The sequence below is a fragment of the Abramis brama genome, assembly GCF_963993115.1.
Source record: "Abramis brama genome assembly, chromosome: 6".
NCBI lineage: Eukaryota > Metazoa > Chordata > Actinopteri > Cypriniformes > Leuciscidae > Abramis > Abramis brama.
This window is the reverse complement of record NC_139968.1, coordinates 45,841,312-45,860,549: the sequence shown is the minus strand read 5'-3', so window position 1 is coordinate 45,860,549 and position 19,238 is coordinate 45,841,312. Positions and strand designations below refer to the sequence as shown.

The window sequence follows — 19,238 nt, the reverse complement described above, 5'->3', positions numbered from 1 at the left end:
GTTCTGGGAATTTGCCAGTTAATAGTATAACATTTAATGCCACTTAAATGATTGAAATGACTCGAAAAAAGATTTGTTCATTTTGATGAACGAGATCGAACAAGAGAGTCAGTGGACACTGGTGGCTGGTGTTGCCAGATTGGGTGTTTTTTCCGCTACATATTAAGGCCGGTTTACGGTGTGTTTTAGCCGGGTTTTCGCCTGGAAGGCTCTATAGAAATCTGGCATCCTATTGAACGAAGTTAAACTGAGAGAGTGTGCCGTTCACAGACAGCAGAATGAACGAGTTCACAGTAACGTTCATCAGGCAGTAATACAGTACGTTCAGTTCACGTTCGCCCAAAATATGAACGAGTTCATGAACTATCGTTCAATGAACGCCTTCAGGCACATCACTGAGTAAACCAATAAGTTTGCTTAAAGGCATAAGACAAGGATGCCCACTGACCGGTCAGTTATACGCATTAGCAGCGGAACCACTCCTACATATGTTAAGAAAAGAACTGTCTGGACTAAAGGTGGAAGGTTGCTGCAATGCGTTTAAGTTAACAGGATATGCAGACGACATAACTGTGATCGTGAAAGATCAAAGAGATATTGATGTCATTTACAGTATCTCTTTATATGAGAGAGCGTCTTCTGCTAAACTGAACTGGAATAAAACAGAAGCTTTTTGGTGCAATGAAAAAGAGGAATGTTGTAATGACAATGTAAAACCTGTTATCCCTGGAAACGTAAGGTGGGAAAAAGATGGTTTTAAGTTTTTAGGCATCTTTTTAGGTTCAGAGGTATATCAAAGAAAAAATTGGGAAGGTGTTAAAGATAAAATTTGTAATAGACTATCAAAATGGATGTGGATTGTACCTCAATTATCATATAGAGGGAGAGTACTGGTCATTAATAATCTTGCTGCCTCTATTTTATGGCATAAATTAATTGTGTTAAACCCACCTGATGGATTCATTAAGGAAATTCAGAGAGTGTTTGTTCATTTTTTTTGGAATGGACAACACTGGTTAAGAGAAGCAGTACTACTGTATCTGCAGTTAAATGAAGGAGGTCAAGGCCTTATGGACATCAAGTCCAAGGTAGCTGCGTTCAGACTGCAGATTGTGAAAAGACTCCTATATAATCAGCCGCAGAACTGGACTGAAGTAGCTTGTGCTTTACTAAGAAGAGTGGGGCGGATGCACTTGGATAGACACCTTTTCACCTTAAATGTGTGGCAAATATTTATTGTTAAAAGAGAGCTGTCTGAAATAACCCATGAGTGGGTGCTTGAAGAACCTTTGATTTTTAATCCGCTTTTATCCAGTGCGATGTTAAAATCTAAAGGTGTTTGCGCAAGCTTGGTTAAAGCAGGAATATGTAAAATTTGTCATCTTCGGCCGAGGGGCAAATGGATTTCTGCAGAAACACTGGCCTCGAAGATTGGTGTTCATTCTGTTAGGATTGTTGAAAAACTATTAGCTAAGATGCAGGAGTCTTTTACTGTACCTGTGCAAGCAGAAATGGCTGAGACCGTTTTCCCCAGCATCAGGGTGGGTGTAAATGTAGGAGACTGGCAGGAGGGGGATGGAAGAATACTGTCTTTTGCAACACCTGAAATTAGTCTCTTTGACACAATGGGCCCTATCTTGCACCCAGCGCAATTGACTTTGTACAGCGACGCATGTGTCATTCCTATTTTGCACCCGCGCAAAGCGCGCTTTTCCCTCCACAGAAGCACGTCGCTAAACTAGGGAATGAACTTGCGCTCCCTGGGCGGTTCAGCGCAAAAAAGGAGGCGCAAACAATCCCTGGTGCTATTTTACTGTTCCATAAAACAATTGCGCCACTGGCCAGAAAAAACCTAGTCTAAAGTCAGTGGCGCGTTGTTCATTATGCTATTTTAAGGGCGCATGCTTGACCATAATGTATAGCGTGCACAACGCGCATACACTTTAATTCTCTAATCTACACAGAAGCAGCAGTTTTCATTTTTGCAAATCATATTATTACAAACGATAGATAGATAGATAGATAGATAGATAGATAGATAGATAGATAGATAGATAGATAGATAGACTATTTATTATAAAAGCATACATCTAGCTTACACATTTACCCACATTATTATATACCTGTTTAACCGAAGCTAATTTGGGTGTGTTTCTCCATCCCCAATGTCACTTCTCTCTCTTTTACGGCCGTGACGAGAACGTCGGTCTCCTCGGCTGTGAACCGCTCCTGGCAAATCCGCCGTTATAATAGCAATCCGCCAAGGAAAAAGCGCGCCTGCTCTTAAAGGGAATGTGAGATGACGCTCTGATTGGTTTATTTCACGTTACGCCCAAACCACACCTATGAATAATGAAGCGACTTCAGACCAACCCCTTTTAGATTTGCGCCGAGCGCAAGAGCCATTTTCCCGCCGGGAAAATAGCAACAGCGCCGAGACCCGCCCACAAAGTTACTTGCGCTTAGCGCTTGACATTTGCGTTTCAGATCGTTAAAATAGGGCCCAATATCTAAGAAAGCTTTTTATCTTGTTTGTGTAAAATACTTAAATTTAAGAGCATTGCAAGATCTTCCAGAGACCAAATGGACTAATTTGATAGATGACGCCATTTTAACCAGGGCCGTGCAAAAAAAAAGCAGCCTTACATAATTTCCCTTCTAGCTGTCAGTGTGGGTGAGAGTGGCATGCAAGATATGCAGAAAGTCATACAAAAACAGGATGTGGTAACTCAAGAGGTGCATACAGAAGCAGAGTAAAAGTCAAATACAAATAAATAAGCACAAGTACAAACAAAAAGTGTAGGCATCTCTGACATGTGGCAATTCACGATATGCCTGAAAGGGGATTAAGAATATGACAAATGTACCTGTAGGATTGAAAATAATCCAAGATATTTTAAATGAACCAAGACATTTGCTTTACTGTTTTCCACCCCCTCTTTCTACCACAAGGACCATTTGGAGTTCCTAAAGGCACAGAGGGGTTACATGCTGGGTCTGATAGTGATCAAGGCCTGTAGGCCAAGATGTGTGTACTTTGGGGGTCGATGAATTGTCACACCTTTAGTAAGGTGGGGGGAGTTGTAATTATCTGATTGATCAGTTTGAATGTCTCACAACTGGGTTTTAATCACATGGTCAGGAAATGATAAAAGAAGATTGAAACTGTTGCTCTGTCTCTTTGGTGCTCTGTCTCTCTTCTTCTCTGGGTCCCTTTCTTGGGGGCTCCTCTTTTCTTTGTCTCTCTCTATCTCTCTCTCTCTCTCTCTCTCTCTCTCTATCTCTCTCTCTATCTCTATCTCTCAGGTAACATTTTACATACAGGGTAAGATTAATGGTATAAGTTATTATCATCTCATACGTCTATTTTGTAACTATTTTAAGTGTCACCATAACCATATTTTTTCATTAAACCTTTTCAATTGCAAATAATGTGCTTTGCACCTTTGCAGAAGTGCGTCGGGGTTGCTCTCATCATTAAACCGCGGAGACGTTGCCTAATGCCTCAGAAAATCCGATCTGCCTGTTTACATGACAGTTGCATTGGCACATATCCGATTTATTTCCACATATGAATGAGGCCTGAAACCGATCTCGAAATATCCGAAAGCATGCGTTTTTTTCCTGTTTACACAGTCATAGAACAGCAAAAAATCGGAATTGGTTCACATTTCACTGACAGTGTAAATGAGGCCTAACATCTCTAGTGATTAAATGTTTTGAGCTTTTAGTAAAAAAGTACATTTTATCTGGAACAGAGCATCTCATAGATCCTCTGCGATTTGCACACCAGTCCTCTAGGGGGGGTTGATGACGCCATTGTAACCAGGGCCGTGCACAGACCTTTTGAGGGGCACATGTTGAAACTGAAAAGGGGCACCCCCCTCCCTTTGTTTTTATTTCTTTTAGCTTAAGATTATTTAGTAAGCCAAGCCTACATAAAAGAAAGAAATGGTCACATCTTCATGAAATAACACAAAATAATAGTCTCAAAAGCTTTAGATTTAGTCACTATTAATAACAACCATAATAATAATATCGATAGTATAGCTATACAGGGTTTCAGGGCTTCTTTAGCCCTAAAAAAACATGTTCTACTACATATGTGCATATTAACAGCTTTGAATTAACTATAATTTAATATTATTATCTTAACAGGATTAAATGTTAATAAATTAGTGTATCAGCAATCATAAATCAAAGAAGAAATTTCTTAGAAATATGTTACCTAGGTGACGAGGATCACTCAGTCGCTTTGTGAGTTCCAGTACGAAACAGCGCGGGGGCGCACTTGTGCTTATGATTTTCCGATGGCAAAAACAAATTAGGCTATATGTTGTTGTATTACTTATCAATATATTGTTAACATTTTACAAAAGTCAAACTCAAAGGCAGTTACGGGGTTTTTGACCAGCGAATGTGTGCAAATGTGCATTGTGTCCTTCATTAAAATGGCGCCGGCGGCATCACATTACATTTTCATCAACAGGTTACAACAGGTTTTTTCTGTTCTAAAATACATTTAGCTAAAATCTCATTTTATAAAAGATGAAATGCTACTGTATAGGCTATTTAAAGGGATAGTTCACTTTGAAATTAAATTTTGGTATGTTTTAGCTTACCTCAAGGGCATCCAAGATGTACAGTAGGTGTCTTTTTTTCCTCAGTAGTTTCAATTTTGATATTTTTAGGTCAAACCGTTCTTGTCTGACAGTCATATCATGCATATCATGCACATTGATGGCCTAAGACACGAAACGAGTGGTTTGTGTGAGAAAACGAACAGTATTTAGATCGTTTTTTACCTCTTATAACACGACCACGTTCAAGTGTCCCGTTAAAGTGTAGGCTATGTATTGGCTATGACAAGATGGCAAATGCTAGACCTCTCTCTCAGGTCCCACATGTCTCAGTCAGATATCAATAAATAAAATATGAGCCTTTATAGACATAGTGTTTAGTACTTATTATAGCTGTCTGCTGTGCGGCCCCTGCGGAACTTCAGTTTATTCAGTCAAGATATAGGGGGTGGAGTTAACATATAGAGGGGGCGGAGTTATCAGATAGAGGGGGTGGAGCTATGAGATAGAGGGGCGGAGTTATCAGCTTACTGACAGTTTGAGGATTGAACAAGATTTACACAAAGCTCTTTTTAAGAACTTTCATTGGCAAAAGATTTGTAAAACAGACAGACAGATGTAAAGGGTGACCAAAAGCATTGATTTAAATAAACACAAAAAAACCAACAAAAAAACCCCCCACCACCACCAAAAAAAGGGCACTTTGGGGTGTAAGGGCAAAAAGGGCACAAGGGAATCATTGAGGGAATTTTGCTGCAAATATTTGTGTCTGTTGATTCTTACCTGAATTCGACGCCATTTCGACACCAACAGTTTGAAATTAAATCCGAAAGAAAAACGCTGAAAGTCAAGAGTTCATCTGTGCCACGTCTGCAGAGGGTGGAAGAAAAGTGATTCTGTACTTATTTGAGGGAATAAGGTGTAATTTGGCACACATTCATTGAAATACGAAAGATGCGGTATATTCTTTAATTCTGATGAATATAATAAGCATATACAAACTCATTTTCATGATTCAAAATTCTTATTTCATTAAAAATCATAGAAATTATATACAACTTGTTTTTAATAAGCCTATATAAATGCTCTAGAGGCCCCTGATCATAGAGGTGGGGCATAATATAAGAACAAAATTATTAATGAAACTAAAAAAAACTAAACTGAAATTTATAGCAAAATTCGAAAAATATATATATTTTAAAAAACTATAAATAAATAAAAATCTTGACCTAGATAACAGATCTGATGTGCAATTAAACGTTTTATATAAAATAGCAGTGAAATAATAAACTAAACGAAGTAATTCCTTGCCTAGGCTGCTGTTGACTAATATTTCATAAATATTTGACTAATAAATCGAGGAAACTGCTGCTGATATTTGAATGTAATTTAATTCTTACCTGAACTCGACGCTCACTGTTGTGCCTGAACGCGTTCATTGAACGATAGTTCATGATCTCGTATATATTTTGGGTGAACGTGAACTGAACGTACTGTATTACTGCCTGTTCATTCTGGTGTCTGTGAACTCCACGCTCGCTCAGTTTAACTTCGTTCAATAGGATGCCAGATTTCTATAGAGCCTTCCATGCGAAAACCCGGCTAAAACACACCGTAAACCGGCCTTAATATGTAGCGGAAAAAACACCCAATCTGGCAACACCAGCCACCAGTGTCCACTGACTCTCTTGTTCGATCTCGTTCATCAAAATGAACAAATCTTTTTTCGAGTCATTTCGTTCATTTAAGGAGCTTTAAATGTTATACTATTAACTGGCAAATTCCCAGAACACATCCACCTACCCAATCTTGATCATATTCTGAATTAAGAAATCATTATAATGCAGTCAAAAATCGTTTACAGGGAACATAAATAATTACTTTACCTTCCGAGTCTTTCGTTCATTTGTCACGTGACAGACGCAATGAATGGATCGTTCATGAACGACTAATCAAAACAAAAAGCAGCAAGGAGGCGTCGTATGATCATTTAAACTAGTTTTATGACAAGGTCGGTGAGGATGGGAAAAATCTGATGCATAGCTTCAGTGTTAAAACTGATAAAATAATTGTCTGTGGTTCTATATGGGCTGTGGCAATCATTTTGAAAAATAATATCTCGCAGCAACATGGAAAAAAATAACTATGAACTAGTTCATTTTTGGAACTGTGAACTTAGTTAAAAACTTTGGGTATGAACTATGAACTGAACTAGTTTGTGAACTGAACTTTGAACTAGTTCATGTAGAAAGTGAACTTTCCCAACACCAACAGCTTGAAATCAAAATCGAAAGAAAAACGCTGCAAGAGCTCATCTGCGCCACGCCCTTCGTCTGTACATTAATGCAAGACGAATTTTTTTTATATTTCCAATTTTTTTTTTTGAAAAACACTCTTATCAGAATAATTTTTGTTAAGCTTATGTATAGGCCTTTTTTGTGTATAGTTATAGCTGATAAGCTATTATTAAGCAATATCTCATGTTTTTTTCCTTTGTGTTTTATATAGGCTAATGACCACTAGGAGGTGCTCGAGGCATGGGCGAGGCTAGCCCCTTTTTAGGGGTGCTTCAGCACCCCTAAAAAGGAGCTCAGCACCCCTAAAACTTGGAGTAAGAAATGTTATTATAAAAAAAAAAATTCGTCTTTGACAATGTTAAATAATGTCCAAAACATACTCCGTAGTTTGTGGTTTAAAATGTATGTGTAAGGATGAAAATGAAAACATCCCCGCTTAGCAAATGGTGTCATCCTCTCTTCTTCTACTTCTCCTCTGTACCTGCACCGCTCAGCACGGCCGTCATCCAGCGCGAAACACACGCAGAGTGAGAACCATAGGCGTCACTAGGCCCTTTTTGAACTTCTGCCTAGCCCCCCTAAACATTTGTGATTAAGTGTAGGCCACACAAATGCGTGTTCGCAGAAACTGCTGTGCGCGAATTTTAGCAGCACGACTGACGCTTCAGTTTACGGTCAAGTGCGAGTTAAGAAGATGTAAGTAGCTAAACTAAACATTTTATATTTGACAGTTTTTTAGGTCATAAATGTTAAACGAATGACAAAAATAATTAGAAAACTAATAAACTTTTGTCTAATTTCGCCATTTTGAGCTGAAAATAGGCCTATATAACGTGTAATTATGTCATTGTGAGGGGACAAGAAACATTAACAAAGCCGTTTTCATAGGCACAAGATTAATAATGCATGTGTACATGTTGAGAATTAATATAATACAATTTATAGCCTTCAGTAAATTAAAAAAGTTCAGCTTTTAGGAAGGGAAGAGACAGGGCAAGATCAGGAGACTGAGAGAAAAAGACAGAGTGATGGAGATGAGGAGAGAGCAGGTTTTAAATCTGTTTCTTATCCTTTTTTGGCCTTCAAACGTCTTGAAATGCACATATCAGAAATAAAAATGTTTAACCCCATAACAGCCTCAAGTTTATGACCTCTTTGATTATAAAGCCCTGTCTACGGCCATGTATTAGGCCTAGATCAATAATGAATGTGTACATATTGTGAATGAATTTAATAAACTTAGTTACCTAGCTTTCCTGGTAGCTTTGTCTGAAAAAATGATTCATAAATCAACCTATCAGTTGACCCTATGTTTACTTTCTTCACTGACAGACACAAATGAAAAGCCTATCTCAGTCAAAGCTCAGCTTTAGGAGGGGAAGAGACAGAGCAAGATAAAAACAAAGAGAAAAAGAGTGTGATGCTGATGAGGTGAGAAAATAAACAGCTGCCCGCACATGGTTTTAAAGCTATTGTTATCCAATTTCTTTGGCCTTCAAAACATCTTAAAATGCACATATGTAGATCAGAGAAATCAAAATTTTCTCGGGGGAGCATGCCCCCGAACCCCCCTAAATACCTCACATTTGGTTCCTCAGTGATTATAAAACTGTGCCATATGCATATTGCTGGATGAATTAATGAAACTAGTTAATAATGAGCATTAGACCATAAACTAACTTTTTTTTTTTTTTTTAAATCATACCCTCATTGGGGGCTGAGCACCCCTAAAATGAAAATCCTAGAATCGCCCCTGGCTCGAGGCATGTTTTGTTTGATTGGTTTTCCCTGAAGAGAAAGGCGTTGCTGTTGAAAACGAAAGTAAGAGCGACGCTCGTTCACTACGTTTCACAGTGAAATTTGAAATGAGAATTCCGTGTCTTTATTAAAATCATGATTTACCTCTCATCAACCCGCAACCCGCCCGAAATTAATTGGAATATTATTTGTTATTACTTGCCTCGCGGACATAACCTAGCGCAGAGGCTGAGGGAAAGTGATTCCTTATTTTTTTGAGTGAATAGACCCTTTTTGCGCCGACGTCACGATTACGTCACGGCGTTAGCTGGAGGCAAAACTAAGGGAAAACTGGAGGCGGCCACAAACATGTTCACATAAGGAGATCAAAATGTCATCTTGTTGTGTTGTTAGGTGCAAAAATCGACAGAGTGCAGACTCCAGTTTGAAATTTTATCGCATAATGTTTTCTAAACTATTGATTATTTGTGGGAATCATCTATGTTCATATAGCCTACATTGTTGTGATTGATTGTGACTAGACTTTTTGAAGAACCTGGTAAGAAAGAATATAATACATAAAGTTCAAAACTTAATTTGCTGTATCTGGACTATTTTATTTCTAGAAAATACATATAAATACACTCTTCTGGCCTTGGTGCTGGCTAGGCAGAACTTCGGTCGTACCTCATAAGTCTTGTACGGGACCATTCAGCACATAGTTATAGGCATCTAAAGATGTATACACCCTCAGTTTCTCTATCAGATGTAGATGTCAGGCCAGCAGGGGCGGAGCTTGACTCTCAGTACAGTGGGGGCGGAGCTTCATCATGGGGCCCTCTGCTACCAAGTCATTTTAAAATTAAAACCGTTAAAAAAAAAAGTAAAACATCTGATGAATGCATATGTAATAATGTGTCACTTGTTGAGCCAAGTAAGCTTATATGTTAAATAAAACACAAAGAAAAGCCTCATTTTTGACAAGTTTGTATTGATGAACAAAGAAAACAGTTTGCTAGTCAAGTAAAAATGTTTCAGCACCACGGACAGCGACATCTGATTGACAGCGCTGGTGCTGAACAGGCCAAGTGCGCTCAATCAGTGCCACATTATATAATTGACATGGCACTATTATATATATTGAACACAAAGTTTGTTTACAACTCCATAGGTAGGCTACAGGTGCTACGTGAAAACTTAACTGGGATGAAAACTTTGAGAAAAACAACTGATTTATAACATTCTGACTGAGTGACTTATTCATAACTAAAATATACATTTTTAAAGACGATTTTTTTCTTACCATTAACGATCCTCCAGAACAAATAAATCTAACAGTGTTGAGTTGTGGATGATGATGATGATGATGATGATAAGTACGATGTGAGAGGAGCACACGATGCTACCACACTTTTCCTACTATCTCATTCTTTTCTTTTTAAAGCGCCCGATTTATATTTTCTCTCCATTTTCGTAACTATTCGTAACTATTCTCTACATTATACATTCACACCTCACGCCTGACTGTTACGTTTCATAACAAGAGCTGGATTATCTCAATGTTAGCTAATGCAGTAATTAGCTTTTTTCAGGTAATAATCTGTAATATGTTACTTTGCCAGGGCCCCGTGCAATGTGTCACCTGTGTTTCCTGTCCAGTGACGCAAGACTGGCAGCGTTTGAGGGGACCCTAATTGGCACGGGGCCCTGGGGCGGCCGCACTAACGCACCCACACTATCTCCGCTACTGCAGGCCACTCAACCGGAGGTAATCCTGTCAAATCATCCATTGAGTGAGCGTGTACGGATCGGCCAATCTGGTTCCGTCCATTAAAATGCATTTTTAAATAACAATCGCGATCCTGGACAGTGAGTGACCTTACACAATAAGAAGGATTTTCTCCAGTCATTGTTAAAAAACAAGATTAAACATGATAAAACTTGCAAACTAGCGTTAGTGAAGCGGTCAGGGGAATCGTTCTGCCTCCACTTAAGCTCCGCCCACAAAAAACGTCACTGTGTTTACTAACTGAAAAGGGGTCTAAGAATGAAGCTTGAAATTATGCGTTTCATTTTTCTTTTTAGTAACCCAGAAATGAAATACGTAAGGTGTGGTTCTTCTGTAGTTGTTCTGATATTAGAATGGGGAGATACAAACTCATGTTCATCATTCAATTAAACATCATAGACCTAATATACAACTTGTTTTTAGTAGTAATGCAGTAGCAGCTCCTGACCATAAAATGGTGGGGCAGATTCTGGACCATAGCTTATCTTTTAACCATAATGGCCAGAGTTTAGATTAAGTCAGGATTAGGCCTTAGTTAAATTAGTATATTTAAATAGCTTTTATAAATGCTATGCAAGTTAATGCAAGTTAAAACCGCTCAAACAGTAGAGCGTTAGCGCTTGTAACGTCAAGGTCATGGGTTTGATTCCCAAGGAAAGCAAGAACTGATAAGAATGTAAATGTGTAAGTCGCTTTGGATAAAAACATCTGCCAAATGCATAATATAAATGTAAATGTCTGTGAAACTGGGGGCTAGAAAATATTTAGGCTACCACTGAGCGAGCAAGCGATTAAGAGATAACAATCACTTCATATGTCTAATCTAATCTTACCCTCATACATTTGCCAATTATATATCTTCTCCATACACAAAACCCCCATGAGTAACTTTTAGCTCCACCATTCTGACAGTAGGCTAAATGTGCAATACTGTGCTGGATCATTTTAGCCACTTGTAATTCCTTTAACAATATAATTGTTGTGGTGAGCTTGTAGAATAGGACTGGAACACTGTGAAAGTGCTGCAGGGTTGCTAATTTCACCTTCTACCATGTTTCTAATCATATGGAGCACTGTGTGTTTTGTGAAGAAAAGATAAAGAATGTTTACATGCATGTCATATTGGTACCATGACACTGATCATCAACTTTCTCTGTCACCTCAGGCTTTGATCCTGAGTTTAGGTGTGACATCAGTAGCGAACAGCCAATCACATGCTGAGAAAGAGAGAAACTGAGATTCACTTCTCTCTTCTGCAGAATATTACGAGATAAAACAAATATTAGGAATTTAAACAAATTTACACGGCAAGAACAAAATATCTGTCAATGAAAGAGGACTGTGAAGTTAGTTTATACAGTTGATAAAGGTATAGAGAGAATTGAACATTTAAGCTCACATGTAGTCATATTATAGCTTTATCTATTGATTCTAAAGCACATTTATATTACCTTTTATCTATTCTTTTAAACTGTGTAAAAAGAATTGATAAACTAAAATTGTACATGTGATCGATTAATAATAACATAAATAATATCTAAATCATACAAAATTATCATTCTAAATAAGCATTACTAAAAGCCAGATGATTTTGTCTTTAAAATCATTTGCTGTAGTGATCTTTAATGTGGAGTAGAAACAGGTGGAGTGACTTTATCCCATCAGACATGTGACACTTTGCTCACAGCTGATTGGTCCATGTTCGGTTTGCAACTTCTCACCTGGAACACCACCTGTCCCGCACCAGGTTAGCCGTGGAGTGTGAGTCACTGTGGCGATGAACACGCTAAAACCCAAACCACTTTCATGGTGCCTAAACCCAGGGTTGACGCACACTAAACTGAAACACACCTGGCTATCCTCCTAAACCGGCTTCATGGTACTGGCCCCGGGTTGAAGTTATGCAGGCTATCAACTGAGAAAGGAATGACGAAATAAACTGAATCACACTTTATTATGCCACCACAGATACATTTATACAAGTTTTCAAACGAAACTATTTTAAAAGACCATCAAAGCAAGAAGTAGCCTACTATATAATTAAAACAGGCTTGATGGATTTTGGCTCATTTACTCTGAGCCTATAGGCCTACTAACAATAAGCCACTGGCAAATTAGTGGCTGTAATCATTAAATCATATCACTTACATGTACAAACAATTGAGTATACATAAACAGTTATAAAATAAATAAATAAAAGCTTAACTTCGTTCTTCGCTGAAATTACGTTACAGAAGACAGTTTATGTAGAGGAGCATGTGTTAATACTTTCAGTGGCGGGTTAAACACAAAACAGGAAACTCATGAATATTCAGGAAAGCTCCGCCCAGTGTCACCGGAAATCTCAGACACCAGAGAATGTCTAATAAGGGGAGAACTTCCACTCTCAGTAAACTTCCGGCTTCTGAACTGGTTGCAGTTCCACTCTGGCTCCACATGAGGGCGCTCACAGGACGAGTGCAGAATGAATGGAGGTCTATGGCGCTATACCCCTCAAAATCCACTTTTCTCAGGATATAATGTTTTGTCTAGTAATTTGAATGTTGTATTCGAAAGGAGATGCAAAGAAATTACACATTGCTGGGTGTTAGATTTTTTAGAGTCACTTATTTGCTTTAAAAAGTCTTTTAAAGTGTCAATGACGTCATACACATCGTACAACCAGAGCAGGGGTCGGCAACCTTTTTGTCATAAAGTGCCATTTTTAAGTTTCCGAGTTCATCACTGTGCCACAACACACACATAGCCTATATACACACACACACACACACACACACACACACACACACTCATATAAATACACAAACATTTTACATTTTCATAAGAAATAGTACAGAAATTTAAATATTTCTCTTGAAATTTAGAATTTAATAGTATTTATAACTCCTAACCAAAGATGCACCGATTACAATTTTCTAGGCCGCTTCCGATTTACGATTTTTCATTGAGTTTGACCTGCCGATGCCGATTTTAGCCGATTCCGGTTTAATTTTTTCTAACCACTTTACAGCACACACAAATATTAATTTTTATAAAATACCATATCGTTTTACCCAAACTAAATAATAAAAACAAGTTTAAATGGGTAAATTTTATATAAATATTTTTGAGTCTTCATTTTCTTTTCTGACATAACCTAATCCAGTTCTTGTTAAAACACACTAGACATGCACATTCTGTGCATTTTGGGCACTTTTGTTTGAAATCATATTTATTTTGTCCATCAAAAGTGTGAATTCACTTTAATTGAGCGTGAGCAGCGCAGACAAAATAGACTCGGCGGCGAAACCCCTGCTTCACTTAACATGCACGTTTTGTTTTGTTGTTTTAAAAGACCACGCTAAAGATACACACACACACACACACGATGCCATCAAGCGGCATCTCTGGTTGTAATCAGTCCTTCACTGACCAATCAGCGTTCATTAGCAGAATGCTAGCGTGTTATGGGCAACAACAACTCAACCTGTAAGAAATCGAAAGGACATAAGTACTCATTCATTCAACTTTCGACCTATAACCCATATTGAACTTGCAAAATCTACAATCAAATCTGAGATTTCTCAACGGCAATCGGGTGAAAGAGACAAATTTAGCCGCCTAGCCCCATAGACTCCCATTCATTTTGCACTCGTGGTCGATCGCCCCCAGTGGAGCTCTGGTGGAACTACAACCAAAATTCGGTACAATAGGACTTAATAGGGAGTAGCCAGGCTCTCTGTAGACGGGCTCTGCAGACACAGAATATTTCAGAACACCTGACTGTGCCCTATTAGCATAGACCCCGCCCCCGAGTGAGCTGTACACAGTCCACCATGTGTATCTCCTTGCCAGAGCAAAATAAAACCTATAAAAATAAAACCTAAAAATAACCTGCAGGGGATATTCTTGGTGTTCAGCTCAGCAGGACTACATTTCAAATGCCAACAGCCTGATTATTCCCTTATAATCTCACAGAAAATATGTTTTTGTTTCTTAACAGTTACTTAGACAGACTAGAGCAAACCCTTTATTTAAACCTTTATTTTGCCTGCTCGACCAAATGGTTGAGCACAGAGGAGTACCTAACTTAACTCAAGCTGATTGAGCCATCTCTACCATCTGGTGGAGGTATGTTATGCCAAAGTAAATCAACAGCACTTGTCACAACACTTCTTCTAATATGGATGTCAGAAACAAATAAATCACTCCTGCCATGTGAACTGTTCTTGGGGAAATTTTGCAAGGTAAGCATTTTCTTTTTTTTGACAGATTACACTGTAAGAGCCCATTTTCTTTGTCAATGCCAGAAGCCAAGTGTTGACTAATTACCATTTCACTCATGTGTTCTGTTGTATTTCTTGAATGTATTTTGTTGTCTGTATACAGATGCACTTGTTATAGTTTGTATTAAACTGCAAATTAACATTTATGTTAATCTAACTAATAACTAATATATCATAAAAACAATGTTACAGACGAAATATGAATGTTTAGACAAGATTTCGTTGATTAGTTTTGTATAGATTAACCTGTTAAGCTGCAACCCCACTTTTGAAAATTCCCCAGAAATGACATACCCAAACTGAAACAGATACAGTTGTAGCGTTTATGGTAACAATCGTAATTAGGTCATATATGAAATATTAGCTCGAGCAGTAAGGAAATTTGGGGAAATATTAAAAATCATAACTCATAGTCATAATTCATAAATTTCACATATGCTATTACATTACCTGCTAACTATCAAAAATATTTCGTTCTATAACTGGTCTCTCATCAGTCATTCGACCAGCGAATGCTTTGATTATACCAGTTAAGAAGGAATATTTATATTATCAAACCTCAGACAGATTCTCTCCTGGCCGTGGATACAAATTGCTGGGTTTATGAATTAAAATAAAGAGCTAGTAGCCAGATCTTATCGCAATTTCATTGACAATTACATTGGTGGGATTGTAACACAGAGTCAGTCAAAGTATAAAAGATTTATTTAATCAAAAATGACACACAAAGGATTATGCATATAGGAAGTAATATAGGCTAATCTACGTACGTAAAATTACACAAGACCCACGAACGTTTAGACAAACAAACATAAAACATGACTTGATCAAAATGAAACTAGGAAGAAAGTGAGGGAGAAAGTATGGTAATTTACAAACAGAACCTTTTAAGAGACAACTGTGAAAGCAGCTTCGAGAGAGATCATTTTATACGTTACTTGCGATTCTGTTCCTTTGTCTGTGTGAAGCTGGGCTTCGGGACCACGTGCGTATCTTGGCTGGACCGTGTCTCATCGATTTGTAGGCTTGCGTTTCGCGTGAAGTTCTTAAAAGCTTACTTGAAAGTAACATTACCGAGTGAAGACTTCTTTTCCCTGTACGGGAAAGGCGAGAAAACTTAGTTACAGGACGAAGCTGGATTTTTACATCCGCGGTTCGTTTGGATGAAGGCCCTGTGCCTTCTCCCGCTCCGCTGCTCGTGTTGCAGGGAGGGGTGAGAGTTCAGAGTTCGGAGTCACGAGGGTGAGAGTGTATGAGAGCAGAGAGAGAGAGCGTCTGCTTGTGTTGTGGTTTTTAAAGCAGCGCGGGGTAACGCCCTGTTTGATGACGGGACCCAATGAAATCTTTCGGTTCTGAGGCGGGAGCGTTTCATTGTTTGTGAAGGAACGCCTCTTCTGATCGTACACAGAAAAATGCATTAAAACTTTAATACCACATTATGACTAGGAATAAACATTTGCGCGGAATATAGTTTATATTTCTGTATAAAGAAGCTCATTACGATCAGTAGGATATCACACCCGACATTAATATCAGTTAATGAAACAGATACACCTCAAACGTATCAACACACGTGTCCATTACATCTGCAGAAGGGCATAAATATCTCAATTTATCCCATCACATCCCATAGACAAGAAAACTACATAAAAACATTTTGATAATGATTCATGCGTGTGTGTAACTTGTGTTTTAGGAGTTCCAGAGTGGTTTGGTGTGTGTGTGATTCAGAGCGGGTTTTCTGTTGAGATCGGAATGTCAGTAATGTCTTTGAAGCTCACACTGTGGAGAGGGGGAAGTGAGTCGTAAAAGGGATTCAGTTACAGACTTTGCCAAGTCTGTGGGAATTAGAAAGTGTTTTCACTTTTAATTAGTATATAAATTAAAAGTCCATTTTTACCCATCGAGCCATAGTCGTTACACAGTTCATGAACCCTTTGGAGGCTAGTATGATAAGTATGATCTCATTTGAAAGCTGACACCTGGCAGTTTATTGTAAATGTAGAATTAATTATTGTCATAATGAAAAACAAATAGTTATAAATAGCTTCAAAGTTTTGTAAAGTTATTAGAAATTTATTTTTATAAAACATCTTCATGAAAATAAAATTGAAGTTGGCACTGTATTAATCTAGAAATGCACTGCAGCTAAAGCCACATGTCTGACCATGTTATGTTTAAAATCTGAAGATGATAAGTCTAAAACTCTGTATTTAGTTAAATGTTTTTCAAGATCATGTCATGACTTTATTTTGATTAGACTCTAAAATGCAACTGATGTTTATTGTCATCATCTAAGCATCTATTCAGTATATTGTTTCTATTGTTTTGTGGTGCAATCGAGCCCCATTCAGTGTCAATCGCTCCTGCACACATTCACACCTCTCCAGCCTGGTTATGGATCTAAATATGCATTTCTTTTGTCTGCATTATAATTAACAACTGGCTATTCACACTTTTTCAATCCCTAATTTCTTTTATCAAAGTTCTCACATCACATTTGAAGTTGTATCAAATGCCCTTCTTGAAAAAAGAAACATTTCAGTAAGCATTCCTATTTAAAAAAAAAACCATAAAATAATAACTGCTAGGTGGCAGGTGTACCTAGGGCTAGCTAGCATGTTAGCTTAGCACACCATCAATACATGACAATTTATGAGATTAAAACCATGTTTGTGCTCCAAACTTACTTTATAACGCAAGTCGAGTGTTTTAAATAACATTCTGTGATCTGATTTGGCTTCAGATAAAAAAAAATTATAATAATCAGATAGTAAATATATTATTTTATAGTGTTGTGGCAAAAACAATAATTAAACAATCATCATCACTGCATAAGAGACACCAAGAATCAAATTGTATTTTAAAACATATTTATTCTCTTCCATGAGGCTTAGTCACAAAATCACAGCAGCTACCCCATGACGTGAGCAAGACTTGACACCCAGCCCAGGAAATTCCCTTCTTATACTCCTTCTTCAAGGTCTTTCCTCTGTAGTTTTTCACTCACCCAGCATGGCCAAATCTAGCTGAATCATTTGTCTTACTGTGTGTGTCTTGCTTATGCCAGGTGCACAAACATACATATATCCTGTTCACATTCCACAATATAGACATGTGACACATTATGTTGCAATATATGTTGAAGATCAATGGAAATAATTTTTTCCCCATTACAATAGTATTCTGCATGATGATAAAGTCTATATCGATTAGCATTACATTATAAATATAATCTATTATTATGAAAATACCTGACATGGCTCGAAAAACACAGGTAAATTAAATATCATTGCAAATTAAATATCATTGCAATTATGTTTATTGTCTTCAAAACGTCTTTATCTGCATGTTACATTGATCTCTGTTAGCTTTGTTTGTGTGAGGGACTTCCTGGAATGTCACATTTCTGTGCATGCGTCGCAACTGAGTGCGTTGTTGTTATGTTTGGAGCTCCGTCGAATTAATTCAGAAACCTTGATTTTCTTCTTTACATTCTTTTACAAACGAACATTTTCATTTTTATAGCGTGTGAACATATTTGGAATACTATTCTCTGTAAAAAACAATCGGATCGCTTTGATATCACTACTTATATCCAACCTTTCGAACTTCCGCTACTAGCCTTAGCCCGCTAGCATTGCACACGTGGTCGCGCCTATCGATCATCTTATTTACACCCGTATCACTGCTATAGCACATGTGCTATAGCACATCTGCTATAATGGCGGATGTAACGGATGTGTGTCTAACGTTACCTTTGAGTGCAGGTGAGGACACTTTCGAGCTACATGCTGTGCAGTTAGAGCTTGAGTCCGTGGAGAAGCAGATCCGCGACTTACTAGAGAGGCAGGCAGAGCTGCGAGATCGGCGATCCGCGCTTGAAACATCACGCGCCGATGCTCACAAGTCAGTGGTTAGTAACCTTTTGACTCCGACCTCGTCTACTCCGTGTGTTTCTCTGCACAGGACCCGAGCAGCCAGGACGGGATCATCCCTGGTTTCGTTCACTCCGGCACCGACACAACACCATGGACCCTGGGTGATTCCACAGCGGAAGACGTGAGCCAGGACCAGAGCTAGGACCTCTCCACCCCTCCCGGCCTTCGAGATCTCCACCCGGAACAGCTTCTCCCCTCTACGCGAGACAGAATGCGACGCTGTGATCATCGGCAGTTCCATAATCCGGCATGTCCACGCTACCTCAGGTAGAGGTAAGGTGCGCACTCACTGCTTTCCTGGTGCTCGTGTTCTTGATGTCGCTGCGCAGGTCCCCGAGATCCTGAACAGTGACAAGCGCGTCGGAGCTGTCGTGTTGCACGCGGGAACGAACGACATCAGGCTGCAGCAGACGGAGGTTCTGAAGAAGGACTACAGGAGCCTGATCGAGACGGTACGCAGCACATCGCCTGAAACAACGATCATCGTGTCTGGACCGCTTCCCACGTACCGAAGTCCAAATCACAGTCTTTGCTGTCCCAACTTAATTGATATAAGTACCAATGTAGAACATTATATAGAAACTGTGTCTATTCCTCGTTTAGTGAGGTCAAACATTAAATCTATTGTA

At 38.5% G+C, this 19,238-nt stretch overlaps 1 protein-coding gene across 4 annotated transcripts in view; it reads right to left on the bottom strand.

The window, feature by feature from the left end:
- LOC311085318 (uncharacterized protein) overlaps nucleotides 1–19,238 on the bottom strand; it is a 68,106-nt gene that overhangs the window by 28,136 nt on the left and 20,732 nt on the right. The window contains exons 1-2 of one of the 4 annotated variants that reach the window (XM_084117788.1): nucleotides 5,981–6,191; nucleotides 5,364–5,450 (exon numbers count right to left, since the gene is read on the bottom strand). The exons of 2 other annotated variants lie outside the window; for them this stretch is intronic. In XM_084117788.1, the coding sequence (XP_083973914.1) occupies nucleotides 5,364–5,379 (16 nt within the window). In that variant the 5' untranslated portion in view covers nucleotides 5,380–5,450; nucleotides 5,981–6,191. Of the gene's footprint in view, nucleotides 1–5,363; nucleotides 5,451–5,980; nucleotides 6,192–19,238 lie in introns of those variants that run through there. One more of the 4 variants, XM_084117789.1, reaches the window with a different exon arrangement.